Below are 12,708 nucleotides of genomic sequence, written 5' to 3'. Positions count from 1 at the left end.
GGGGCTCACAATCAAAACTTTGCATCAAGTCCAAGAGTCTTTATTTCATGAACAAAACTACTTCTGTAAAGAGAGACGAGGCTGAATGGGCCCCTTTCTAGGTGGCCACAGTTCAAGGCTGGTGAGAGAGGGCGAGGTTGGGCCGGGGCAGGAGTGCATCACGGGGACGGGGACGGGGACCCCAGGTCCAGCCGGAGGAAGCGGGAGGGGAAATGATGCTGGGGAAGGAGAGTCGGAGTGGGCCCCAGAACCCCTTGCCCCAAACTGCTCCAGCCCATCATCGCGACCCCTGCCCCCGGGCAGGGAGGAGGCGGGGAGGGGCTGGCCCCAGAAGTGCGTGTCTGAAGCGGCCAATGTGTGCAAATCAGCAAGGAGGAGGGGTGCGGGGCCGCTGCCCCCACCTCACCGCCCCCCTCCCCAAACAGGCAGCAGAAGCAGGGTGGGGGCAGCGGCAATATTGCTTTACCCATCATGCATGGCGGTGCGCAGCCGGGGGGCAGGAGCTGGAGGAGGCGAAGGTGGGGGTGCGAGCCAAGCCCCCTGCCCGCTCCCTCCCCGGCGGCTCTGTCGGCAGGACTCTGAGGCTTTCGGAGGCCCAGAAGCGGCCACCCCACCCCAAATGGGGGCAGGCGGTGTCTGGTGAGTCCCCATTAGGGCTGGCTCTTCCTTGAGGAGGGACCCAGGACCTGAAGGGGTGCGAGAGATGGGGAATTAGGGACCTGGAGGACTTCCACCCCTCCCAATCTCCGGGCCCACTGCCCACCCATCCGCCTTACCGGGGCTATTCGGCCACCTGGACACCCGTGCAGTTCTCTTTGCTTTCGGAGGTGATGGCCAGGTATTCCGAGCTGTGGGGGAAAGGCCAGGTGTACAGTGACCCCATCATCAGACTGACCCACCCCCCAGGGGACAGGGAGGGTAGTGGTCTCTGCCCGGGGTACACAGGGCTCCTTAGAGAGTGGAGGGGCCTATGGTGGGCTCTTGAGTTTGAGGGAGGAAGGGGCTGGGCCCGACATCCCCTATCCCATGTCTGACAGAAAGCACTCCTCTCTTGCCAGGCGGGATGGCTCACGCCTGTAATCCCAGCAAGGACTTTGGGAGGCCGAGGCAGGTGGATCACGAGGTCAAGAGATCCAGACCATCCTGGTCAACATGGTGAAACCCCGTCTCTACTGAAAATACAAAAAATCAGCTGGGCATGGTGGTGCGTGCCTGTAATCCCAGCTACTCAGGAGGCTGAGTCTGGAGAATTGCCTGAACCCAGGAGACGGAGGTTGCGGTGAGCCGAGATCGTGCCATTGCACTCCAGCCTGGGTAACAAGAGCGAAAAAGAAAGCACTTCTCTCTGCAAGTACTGAGAGAATGCGCCCTGGGTCGCTCCCCACCCCCGAGCCTGGCTCCCCGTGCTCTTCTCTGGTAGGTATGGTGATGCCCTGGGTGCCGTCCTGCCTCCCAGTCACCCCACTCACGCGTTCTCTTGTGCAGCAGTCTCCGTGGCAGCAGCGATCTTCTTATAGCAGTAAACCATCTCTGCCACAAGCCATATGGTCAGCACGACGATGAGCACATACATCATGATCTCAGACACGATGGACGCCATGTCTCTGTTGGCTGCAGTGGCCAGGCAGCGTTAAGGGGTAGCCCAGGCTGCATGACAGCCCGGGTGTGGGGTAAGCTTGCTGTGTGAGCTTGGGCAAGTTGCTCGGCCTCCCTGGGCCTGGTGTGTGTGCTGTGATTATGAATACCCAGCCTTGGGTAGGCCTGGTGGGGGTCACCCTCAACCTGCCTCCCTGTGTAACTCAAGGGCACATCTGCATCATTCAAGGCCTAAAAGCCGAAGCTCTGCAACCAGAAAGCTGAGGTTCAAAGGCTGGCTCTGCCACTAGTCAGCTGTGTGACCTTAGACAAGTGGCTCAATCTCTCTGGGCCTCTGTTTCTTCAACTGTAAAATGTTGATACTTAAAATGCCTCCTTCATCGGAGTGCTGCGAGAATTAAATATGCTTTAAAAATCCTTAGAAGAGAGCTTGATCTATAAATAGCACTCGATAAAGGTTCATTTTTATTCATATTATTATTGTTGTTATAACTGGGGCAGTATTGCCTAATGGTCAAAAGCCTGGGCTCTGGGACCAGACTGCCAGGGTTCAAATCCTGACTCTGCTTCTTACTAGCTGTGTGGCCTCAGGCAAATGACAGCACCTTTCTGAGCCTCTGTAAAATGGAGATGGGAATACTCAGACCCTCTTGAGGGGGATGCTGGGAGAGGAAATGAGTTAAAGTCCGTAACATGCTTGGATGAGCACACAGCCAGCACTGCCCAAGTGTTGGCGATTTTCTGGAAACCCCACATCCTCTCTACCGCATGGCCCTGCCAATTGCCAACTTCTTCTCCTTGAGCCTAAATTTAAACTGTAAAGGGAACGCACTCAGCCAGGGGACCAGAGTCAGAAGCCACTGCGTCGTCCTCGGCTGGATTTCCTAGGTGTCCATCCCACTTCTCTGGCCCCCTCCCGGATGGCTGAGATCCCATTTTCCCTGCTGTCCTCACATGGCCTCCCTCTGCTGTGAGTGGGACACTTTCTGTGGCTCCTCCCTGTACAGATGGCACCAGGGCTTTCTGGGCCAGAGTGAGGGAGGGAGTAGGGCTGGATGTTCCCCCCGCCTTCCCTGCCCCAGCTTTCCTGTAGGAGGAGCCGGGACAGGGTTCCCTTCTCATTTCTTCCTTCCTTCCTTCCTTCCTTCCTTCCTTCCTTCCTTCCTTCCTTCATTCTTTTCAACAGACTTCTTTACTTTTCTCAAGAGACAGGGTCTTGCTTGATTGCTCAAGCTGGAATGCAGTGGTGCAGTCACAGCTCACTGCTGCTGGGAACTCCTGAGCTCAAGCAATCCTCATGCCTCAGCCTCCCGAGTAACTGGGACTACAAGTATGCACTGCCAGGCCCAGTGAATTTTCTACTTTTTTCTTTTCTTTTTTTTTTTTTTTTTTTTTTTTTTTGGTGGAGATGAGGTCTCACTGTGTTGCCCAGGCTGGTCTTGAACTCCTGGCCTCAAGCAGTCTTCCCACCTTGGCCTCCCAAAGTGCACTGTGCCCGGCCTCCGCAGACGTTATTAGCATCTCATGTAGTGGGCGCCTGCTGTGCTGAATTCTTTATCCAAACATCGCCTTGATGCCCTGGAAAACCTCAAGGACAAATGCATCCTGGCTGCCCACAGCAACTGGCCTCAGAAACCACTCTGAGCTGGATGCACACTGGATAAAGCCCCGTTATCGGAATTCTTGCCCCTGCTCCTGGAACTCAGGGCCCAAACGGATTTAGGTAACACGGCATGCCACAGGCAGCCTGCAGATCTGAAGGCCAGCCATGACTCTGCAGGCCAGATTTCTCACCCGCCTCAGACGCTGCTGTGCCTCAGGCATTTTCCACTCAGGCTGTGTGTGTCCAAAATAGGATTACTGTCCCCGTGGGTCCCCATCTGCCTGCTCCTACCATAGGTGGGCCACCCCCAGCAGCTTCCCAGTAGCTTTGCCACCTCTCCCAGGTCAGTGAGGTTCTTACCACCATGACCTGTCCCCTCCTCCTATGGAAATGAAATGGCTAATTCCTCAGGGGTCATTACCAGGAGGTAATATAGGTTGATGGCCAATACTGAAACTGCAGCAAGATTGCGGATGAAAATAATAAAAAGTTTGGTGTGGTGGCTCACATGTGTCATCCCAGCACAGGGAGAGGCTGAGGTGGGTGGACCACTGGAAGCCAGGATTTCGAGACCAGCCTGGTCTACATAGCGAAACCCTGTCTCTATTAAAAGAACAAAAGAGGCCGAGCACGGTGGCTCACGCCTGTAATCCCAGCACTTTGGGAGGCTGAGGCAGGTGGATCACAAGGTCAAAAGATCGAGACCATCCTGGTCAACATGGTGAAACCCCATCTCTACTAAAAATACAAAACTTAGCTGGACGTGGTGGCGCGTGCCTGTAATCCCAGCTACTCAGGAGGCTGAGGTGGGAGAATTGTTTGAACCCAGGAGGCGGAGGTTGCAGTGAGCCGAGATTGCACCATTGCACTCCAGCCTGGGTAACAAGAGCGAAACTCCGTCTAAAAAAAAAAAAAAACAGAACAAAAGAATTAGCTGGGCGTGGTGGCACATGCCTGTAATCCCAGCTACTTTGGAGGCTGAGACAGGAGAACTGCTTGAACCCAGGAGGTGGAGGCTACAGTGAGTCAAGATCATGCCACTGCACTCCAGCCTGGGTGACAGAGTGAGACTCTGACTCAAAATAATAATAATAGGCTGGGCATGGTAGCTCATGCCTGTAATCCCAGCACTTTAGGAGGCTGAGGCAGGTGGATCACCTGAGGTCAGGAGTTCGAGACCAGCCGGGCCAACAGGGTAAACCCTGTCTCTGCTAAAAATACAAAAACTAGCTGGGCATGGTGGCGTGCACCTGTAATCCCAGTTACTTGGGAGGCTGAGGCAGGAGAATCACTTGAATCCGGGAGGTGCAGTGGGTCGAGATTGTGCCACTGCACTCCAGCCTGCCTGGGCACTCCATCTCAAAATAAATAAATAAGGAATGGCAGCGAGTGCTGACAAATACAATAATATATATTGTAGGTAATAAAAATACTGTAGTGCAGTGAGTCAAAATGTTAAAAATACTGTAGTATCGGGCCAGGCATTGTGGCTCATGCCTGTAATCCCAGCACTTTAGGAGGCCAAGGCAAGTGGATTATGAGGTCAGGAGTTCAAGATCAGCCTGGTCATCATAGTGAAACCCCGTATCTACTAAAAATACAAAAATTAGCCAGCTGTGATGTACGCACCTGTAATCCCAGCTACTCAGGAGGCTGAGGCAGGAGAATCACTTGAACCCAGAAGGCAGAGGTTGCAATGAGCGGAGGACCACCACTGCACTCTAGCCTGGGTGACTGAGTGACTCTGTCTCAAAAACAAAAATACTGTAGTATCAGGGGTAATGAAGAATATAGTATAGTATAGATGGAATATTTTCAAATGCTGTAATAGGATTAATTTTTAAAATAATATACAGAGAATGGTGGGGAATGTTAAAAATACTCTAGTATAATGGATTATGATAAAAGTACTGTAGACCAGGTACGGAGGCTCACGCCTGTAATCCCAGCACTTAGGGCAGCTAAGGTGGGAAGATTGTTTGAGGCCAGGAGTTCGAGACCATCCTGGGCAACATAGCAAGATCCAGTCTCTACAAAAGAAAAAAAATAATTAGCCAGGCACAGTGGCTCACACCTGTAGTCTCAGCTACTTGGGAGGCTTAAACAGGAGATCGCTGGATTTCGAAAGTTCGAGGCTACCGTGGGCTATGATCATGCCACAGTATGTCAGCCTGGGTAACAGAGTGAGATTCTGTCTCTCTTTAACAAAAACCAAAAAACTGTTGTATGTTTGATGATATTACAAAAGTATATTATAAAATATACTATAGTGGGTAATATAAAATACTATACTATAGCGGGTAATGTTTACAAGGCAGTACTACCGTATGGCAGATAAAAAAACACTAGAATTGGGTGACCAGTGCAGAAAACGCAAACTCTGCAGGGCCCAACATAAGTAACTGCAGACGATGGTAAACACTGGTGAAAACACGGGCTCTGGGAGGTCGCATGATACAGTGGACAATCCTAAAAAAGAGAGGCTCAGGTCAGGCACAGTGGCTCACACCTGTAATCCCAGCACTTTGGCAGACCGAGGGAGGTGGATCATCACCTGAGGTCAGGAGTTCAAGACCAGCCTGGCCAGTGTGCTGAAACCCCATCTCTACTAAAAATACAAAAATTAGCCTGGTGTGGTGGCGGACATCTGTAATCCCAGCTACTCAGGAGGCTGAAGCAGGAGAATCACTTGAACCCAGGAGGCAGAGGATGCAAGTGAGCCGAGATCACACCATTGCACTCCAGCCTGGGCAAAAAGAGCCAGACTCCATCTCAAAAAATTAAAGTTAAAATAAAAAATAGAGAGGCACTACTGGGTCACAGTGTCCAGAGGACACAGCACCCTGGCCAAGTGCCAAGCAACAAGATGGAACGAACCTGGGTTGGGTGGCTGAACAGCGCCCTGAAGCCTCCCACCCTCTCCCTGTCTCACCTCTGCAGATCAGCAAGAGCAATAACACAGGTTTTGTTAAGCCCCAGTACTGGGGGCATCTTTGTCACAGCAACTCTGCGGGTGGGGCACCATCATCCATGTCCGCAGCTGACCCCCACTCCCCTGCCCAGCATCGTGACGAATGCCAGAGTGGCTCAGACATGCCTGCTGAATTGCATTCTGCTACACCACTTTGACAATAAATGTAAAAATGCTAATTATAAAAAGAGACCCACAGGCTCTGGCTGATAACCATACAGTGAATCATGGCCACGAATAGAGATGCAGTCACCCAAGCTTCTCTGGGTTCACGTCCAGCTCCCAATCATGTGATCTTGACCATATAACTTTCCCTCCCTGGGCCTCAGTTTTCTCATCTGTAAAATGGAGATAGGAAGAGCCCCTACCCTACAGGATCGGGGAAGGATTCACTAAGGGACTCCGTGTAAGGCACTGAGGCCGGCACCTGTGTCATGAAAAGGATGGGCGATGTGTATTGCCCATGAGGATGCGTGTGCTGTGACCCCAAGAGACCTTTCTGCCACAGCTTGTAGCTGGTTCAAAGCCAAGGCTTTCTCCCCGACTCTCAGCCAGAGGCCACAGGGGAGACAATTGTAATTGATGCAGAGCAGAAGATGGTTCAGAGAAGGGGCAGACCTCCCTCAAAGGAGGGGTTCAGGTGGCTGAGGCAAAATGATGAGATGTTCAAAAATGTTGTGTAGACCCTTGCTGCTCAGAGCATGGGCCCCACACCTGTGGCCCTGCACTGCCTCACCTGAGAGCTTTAGAAAGGGCCCCTAGGCCCGCCCCAGAGAGGCTGAGTGAAACTCTGCAGGCTAGTGTGACTGCCCAGTGGCAGGAGAGCAGAGGGAGGTGCGCAGCTCTGCTCAAGGTGGCATGCTCTCCTGCTTCATCACGACAGAGGGCAGCAGGGCTGAGCTACTCAAACAGTAAGAACTGCCACCCTAGCCGCCATGTGCCAGGCTCTGCTGGAAGCCGATGATGTGCCTGCAGCTGCTCAATCCTCATGGCCCCCATGATGGAAGAATGACTCAAACCACACCCCAAGAAGCACATGGGATTATTATCCTGGGCGAGCCTGGGACAATCCTTTGGCTCAGAGACAAAAGGCACCTGCCAGAGGTCACTCAGCACAGGTGACAGAGCTGGGTTCTGCACCCAGAGCGTCTGTGGGGAGAGGCGTGCTTTGACCTCTCCGTGGGCTGGAGGGAAACAGAAGCCAGAGCTGCAGTGGGCCGCAGAGGCTTCTCCCCTCCCCCTCCAGCCCATTGCTGTGGGTTGTTGGCTGGTCAGGCACAAAGCCAGCCTGTCCTGTCCGCTACCTGCCATCTGTCCCTCCATCTGGCTTGCCGGTGGGTGACAGTGAAGGGACAGGCAGCGCCCGACTCACCTTTGTCCACTACCTCAATGTGGATCTTCTTGACGACGCTGGTGTTGTGCTCGTAGTTCTCAAAGAAGAGCAGGCGGTAGACGTGGCACTCGTAGTCACCCGAGTGGTTGTAGGTGACATTGGTGATGAAGATGGACAGGTCCTGCAGGTCCTTGGTGCCCCGGCTGCCGTTCCACACCACGCGGCCCTCAAAGCGCTCATCCTCCTCCAGCTGCAACACCTCGTTCTCATAGCGCAGGATCTGGGGGTAGCCAGGGAGTGGGAGGTGTCACTGCCTGGGCCTCTCTTCCCTCACCTGACCCTGACTCTGTCTCCTGCCCTGACACCCATAGACACAGATGGCACACACATGGGCTCAGATGCCTTGACCTCAGGCAGGGAGAACACAGGGGCAGGGGGCTAGAATCACGCCGGGAGCCAACCAGACCCTGATTTTGCCTCTAGCCCTGAGATGCACAGGCGCACACACACATTCCTCAGTTGTCCTCCCAAGCCCCATCTGGCCTCTGGACCATCATTCTTTGCAGCTCTTTCTCAGCCACCAGACACACTCCTCCAGCAGGGACAGGCAGCCTGATCCCAGCGGCTTCAGACCCCAACTCTCTAGCACATCCTAAGTGTATGGTTTCCTCCCCCAAAAATGCAAAATACACAGGTAATTTAAAGGAGGTTAAAAAAAAGGTTCTGCCTTCCTCTGTAACGACTATCCGAGACATTATTTGCTGGTGCCAAATAAGTCCATTGGCATTTATTTCATGCCAACCATGTGCCAGGTGCGTTAACGCATTCAATTCCCATACAAACCTACGGGCTAGAGACCACCAACACCCCGTCTTTACAGAGGAGGCAACTGACTTTCAGAGAGGCTCACTGGCTTGGCCAAGGTCACCAGCTGGCCACTGGTAGAGCCAGAATCTGAATCCAGGTCATCAATCACAGCATATTATTAAAACAAACAAGCAAGCAAGCCCCCTCCCTGAGATCCAGCCCCACCACCTCCCACCCATGGACCCCTGCCCTCCCACACCTGCACCCGTCCCCCGCACACCTTGACAAACTCCTCAGTGCCCTTCTGGCGGAAGGTCCACTCGGTGAAGGTTTCAGCGGTGGTCTCGCTGCGGCGCTTGCAGGAGATGCACAGAATTTTGAAGGTCATCCCATACACGGCCTCGGTCTCCGAGTCCACCTCCACGCAGCCCCCCCAGGCTGAGGACACTGTGGGGACAGCAAGCTCAGGTCGGGTAGAGGCACCCATTGCCCTAAACGATGCCAGACCCCTCAGAAACTATCTCTTCTCCCCTCAGTGATGACAAGCAGACAGGACTGGATGCCAGGCTGAGCCCTGTCACTCACTAGGTGACCTCAGCAAGTCATTCATCTCTGAGTCTCAGTTTCCCTCTCTCTTGTTGAAAGAAATGGTCCTCTTTGCTTCCAGCAGGGGCTGGGCCCATTTTCATACATTAGGTAGGGCCTGGCCCTTGAGAGGCCCCATAAGTTGGACTGTCAACATCACTAGTAACTCAGACTTTTTGCTACCCGAGTGCCCCTTCCTCAGAAAGTCCCTTGCTGGAGGTACCCAAGCATCCAGGCGGTAGAATGAGAATTCCAGCTAAGTTAGAAGTTCAAGGTGGCAGTCATTTCCACCACTACATTCAAAGCCAGCTAGCCCCAGGAGAAATGGGTTGAGAGAAAAGATCTGGGGGATTGTGGGGAGGTGGGCACTGGAACCCGGCTGACCCACTCTCAGCTCCACTCCCCAGCCCCACAAGCCCCTGTGTGAGCCATCCCCTCCCCAGCCTCTCCTGCCTCTGTCACCCCTCTTTCCCAGGCTTCCTGCTTCTAGAGCTCTTCCCACCCCAACCCCATCCACTCTTCAAAGCTCTTTCCTGATCTCTCTCCTGCACCAGGGCCTTTGTGCCCCACTGAATTCCAGTGTTTAAATTTCCCCTTCACACTCTTCCCTGGCACCTCCTTCCTGCCTCCCAGCACTCTGTGGATAACCTGTCTCTTCTGCTCCAGCCCCATGCTGTCCTTGTCTCCTGATCCTCAGGAATTCTCATCCATCCCCCTCCCTTGCCCTTTCAGATTCCCCGAGGGCTTCTGTCTCAGTCTCTCCCATCTTTGTCCCTCTCAGGGGTCTCTCTGAAGGTCCCTCCACTTTGTGTCCACTCTCTGGGTTCAGAAAGAGACCTCTCCTGGTATCCTTCCACTTTTTCACGTCTCTCCCTTTTCAAACTCCATGCCAGATTCTCTCTCGGCGTTCAGGGCACCTCCATCTCCCTCTCTCTTCTCTCCATCTCCTTCTGCCTCTCTCAAGTTTCCCTTTCTCCACCCGCTCAGTCTCTTAACTCTCTCTTTCTCCAATATCCCTCTTTCAGTCTCCGTGTCCCCCTTGACCCCCATGTCCCCAGCCTCCCAGCGGACCTCCTCAGGTGCACTCCGAGTCCTTCTCTGTCTCTCGCCCCCTCTCTCCCGTCTCCATCTCTCCCTGTCCCTCCGTCCCTCCTGTCCCAGTCTCGGGCGCCGCCTTCCCCCCACCCCCCCTCCCGCGGCTGTGGGTGTCACATTGCAGCCTGCGGGGCTCCAGGAGCAGCTGACTCCGCGTTTCCTCGCCCCCGGCTGAGCGCCTGCAGCCGAAAGGCTGTGCCAGCTCGGCCCCCACCCGCTGGAGCCCACCGGCACCTCCACCGCCCTCCCCAAGCCCCGCTCCCGCGCGCACAACTTCTGAAGCGGACTTGGCGGGGTCCGGGGATGGGCCGGGGCGGCCCTCGAGCGGCCGCCCGGCGTCCCGAGCGCCACTCCCGCCTCCCGCCAGCGCCCCCGCGGTGCCCCCGGCCGCAGGCACCACAGCGCACTCACCCAGTGCCGCGCCGACCACGAAGGCCAGCAGCCTCCCCATGGCTGCCCCGCGCGCGCTGCGCCCCCCTCCCGGGCCGCCGGTATTAATAGCGGGGCGAGAGGCGGCGGGACCCAGCGGCGGTTAGAATGTCCCCGGGAGCGCGCGGGCGCAGCAGCTGCGGCTCTGGGACCCGCGAAGGGGGAGGAGGGGGGGCGCGGCCCCCCCGCTCCGGTTACCGCCGGGGGCCCAGCCCCGGGACCCGGCGTCCGGGCATCCCCGCCGCGCAGGCGGCGGTCGCTGCTCGGGCTGCTGCGCCGGCGCGCGCAGCCGGGCGCATCCGCCAGGTGCACCGACCCCGGTCCCGCTCCGGCTCGGGCGCGCTCGGGCGCGGACCGCGGTCTCCTGCGCACTGCAGCGGCGGCGGCCGCGGCCTAGGGAGGGAGGAGGGAGGAGAGGGAGGGGGCGGGATGAATCACCGCGGGGGGAGGGCGCGGCCGCCCAGCCTTTGCCGCAGCGGCCCGGGAGGCTCCCGCTGCACCGGCCTCTCCGGGTGGCGTAGGGATCGCGACTTCTGGGAACGGGACAGGTGGTCCGGGTCTCTCCGGCCCCGCTGGGCTCTGGGGACCACCCCCACCTTCCCAGAGAGTCTGGGAAAGGTCACCCCCAGAGTCACAGGAGGACTTGGAGCGCAGTTTGGGGGCCGAGTTTCCGACTTCAAATGACGGAGGTCATCCTCAGGAGTTGGAGGGAGCGAACCTCCACGTGATCTCTCCTCTCCTGATATCCTGGCCCGGGAGTCACTGTGCAGGGACCCCATGTAGGCATTAGAGGAGGGTGGGGGACTGTCTGACTAGGACTGCAGATACAATCCAGACCTCACCCAAGCAGGCGGGGAACCCTGGAGAGAAGCGGCCGGGGGATCTGGAGGTGCTGTTTCAGGAGGAGGACCCCTTCATGATCCCCTGCACCCCTTTATGTCCCTGATACCACCTACCCGTCTCTACTCCCCCTCCACTCTGGCTGTCCAGGCCCTCCTGCTGTTCCCAACACAGAGGACCCATTCCTACCTCGGGCCTTGGCCCCGCTCTCCTCTCGGACCCGCCACTTTCCCTCTGCCTCCATGGCTCCAATGTCACCTTCGTCAGGTCTTCCGTGTCCCTTCAGGTAAACTGCCTCCCAAGCTCCTAACTTGACCTCCTTTACTCTTGAGTGTTTTTTCACAGCACCCTCACTACCTGACATTATGTTCTTCCTGTTTATTTTTTTGAGATGGGAGTCTCACTCTGTCGCCTATGCTGGAGTGCAGTGGCAGGATCTTGGCTCACTGCAACCTCCGACTCCCGAGTTAATGCGACTCTCCCACCTCAATCTCCCTAGTAGCTGGGAGTACAGGCGTGCACCACCACACCTGGCTAATTTTTTTTAGTAGAGACAGGGTTTCACCATGTTGGCCTCAACACCTGGCCTCAAGTGATCCTCCTGCCTCGGCCTTCCAAAGTGCTGGGATTACAGGTGTGAGCCACCACACCTGGCCATGTTCTTCCTTTATGGCCTTAGTTCATCCCCTGTCCCTCCAGCCTAGGAATACAAGATCCTCAATGTAGGCCAGGTGCAGTGGCTTATGCCTGTAATCCCAGCACTTTGGGACACAGAGGCAGGCAGATCACCTGAGGTCAGGAGTTCCAGACCAGTCTAGCCGACAAGGTGAAATCCCACCTCTACTAAAAATACAGAAGAATTAGCTGGGAGTGGTGGCGGGCACCTGTAATCCCAGACTCAGGAGGCTGAGGAAGGAGAATCGCTTGAACCCGGGAGGCGGAGGTTGCAGTGAGCTGAGATCGAGCCACTGTATTCCAGCCTGGTGACTGAGGGAGATTCTGTCTCAAAAAAAAAAGAGAGATTCCTCAAGATGAGGACACTGTCCTGTCCACCACCATGACTCTTGCACCTTGAACTGTTCCTGGCACATTGCAGATACTCAATCCATATTTGTCAAATGAATAAATGAATACCAATGTCTACTAAGCCCTTGGGATTCACTGAACCCACTTGTACTGCCTCAAACCTTCAGCAAGTTCTATTATCCCCATTTTACAGATGAAAAAGCTGAGCCTGGGAGAGGGCTGCTCCCTTGCCCAGAGTCATGTAGCTGGCCTAGGATGCATCTGGAATCCTGCTCCAGCAGGGGAGAGTGGCCTGTCCTACCAGTAGGTTCTGTGAAATGCAGAGAATGGAGGTGGGAGTTCTGGGCTGTCAGGACCAGGCTTGGAGTGAGACTCTTGGTTGAAGGGTCAATACCCAGGTCCTAGCCTCCAATTCTGGGTGGG

At 55.5% G+C, this 12,708-nt stretch overlaps 1 protein-coding gene across 2 annotated transcripts; it reads right to left on the bottom strand.

Moving 5' to 3' along the window:
* Positions 1–24: 24 nt before the first annotated feature.
* SCN1B (sodium voltage-gated channel beta subunit 1) lies at positions 25–10,792 on the bottom strand. Of its 2 annotated transcripts, none has more exons than XM_002762007.6 (6): positions 10,402–10,792; positions 8,591–8,757; positions 7,543–7,783; positions 1,470–1,611; positions 777–848; positions 25–686 (listed from the first exon to the last, which is right to left on the bottom strand). In XM_002762007.6, exons 1-5 carry the CDS (start codon positions 10,439–10,441, stop codon positions 782–784), a joined length of 657 nt encoding a protein of 218 aa, XP_002762053.1. In that variant the 5' UTR covers positions 10,442–10,792; the 3' UTR covers positions 25–686; positions 777–781. The 2 variants fall into 2 exon arrangements, with proteins under 2 accessions (XP_002762053.1, XP_008985979.1); XM_008987731.5 differs by lacking the exon at positions 10,402–10,792 and adding an exon at positions 9,967–10,060.
* Between the last annotated feature and the right edge of the window lie 1,916 nt (positions 10,793–12,708).

This window comes from Callithrix jacchus, chromosome 22 (genome assembly GCF_049354715.1).
Source record: "Callithrix jacchus isolate 240 chromosome 22, calJac240_pri, whole genome shotgun sequence".
Taxonomy (NCBI): Eukaryota; Metazoa; Chordata; class Mammalia; order Primates; family Cebidae; genus Callithrix; species Callithrix jacchus.
This window is presented reverse-complemented; position numbering and strand designations above follow the sequence as displayed.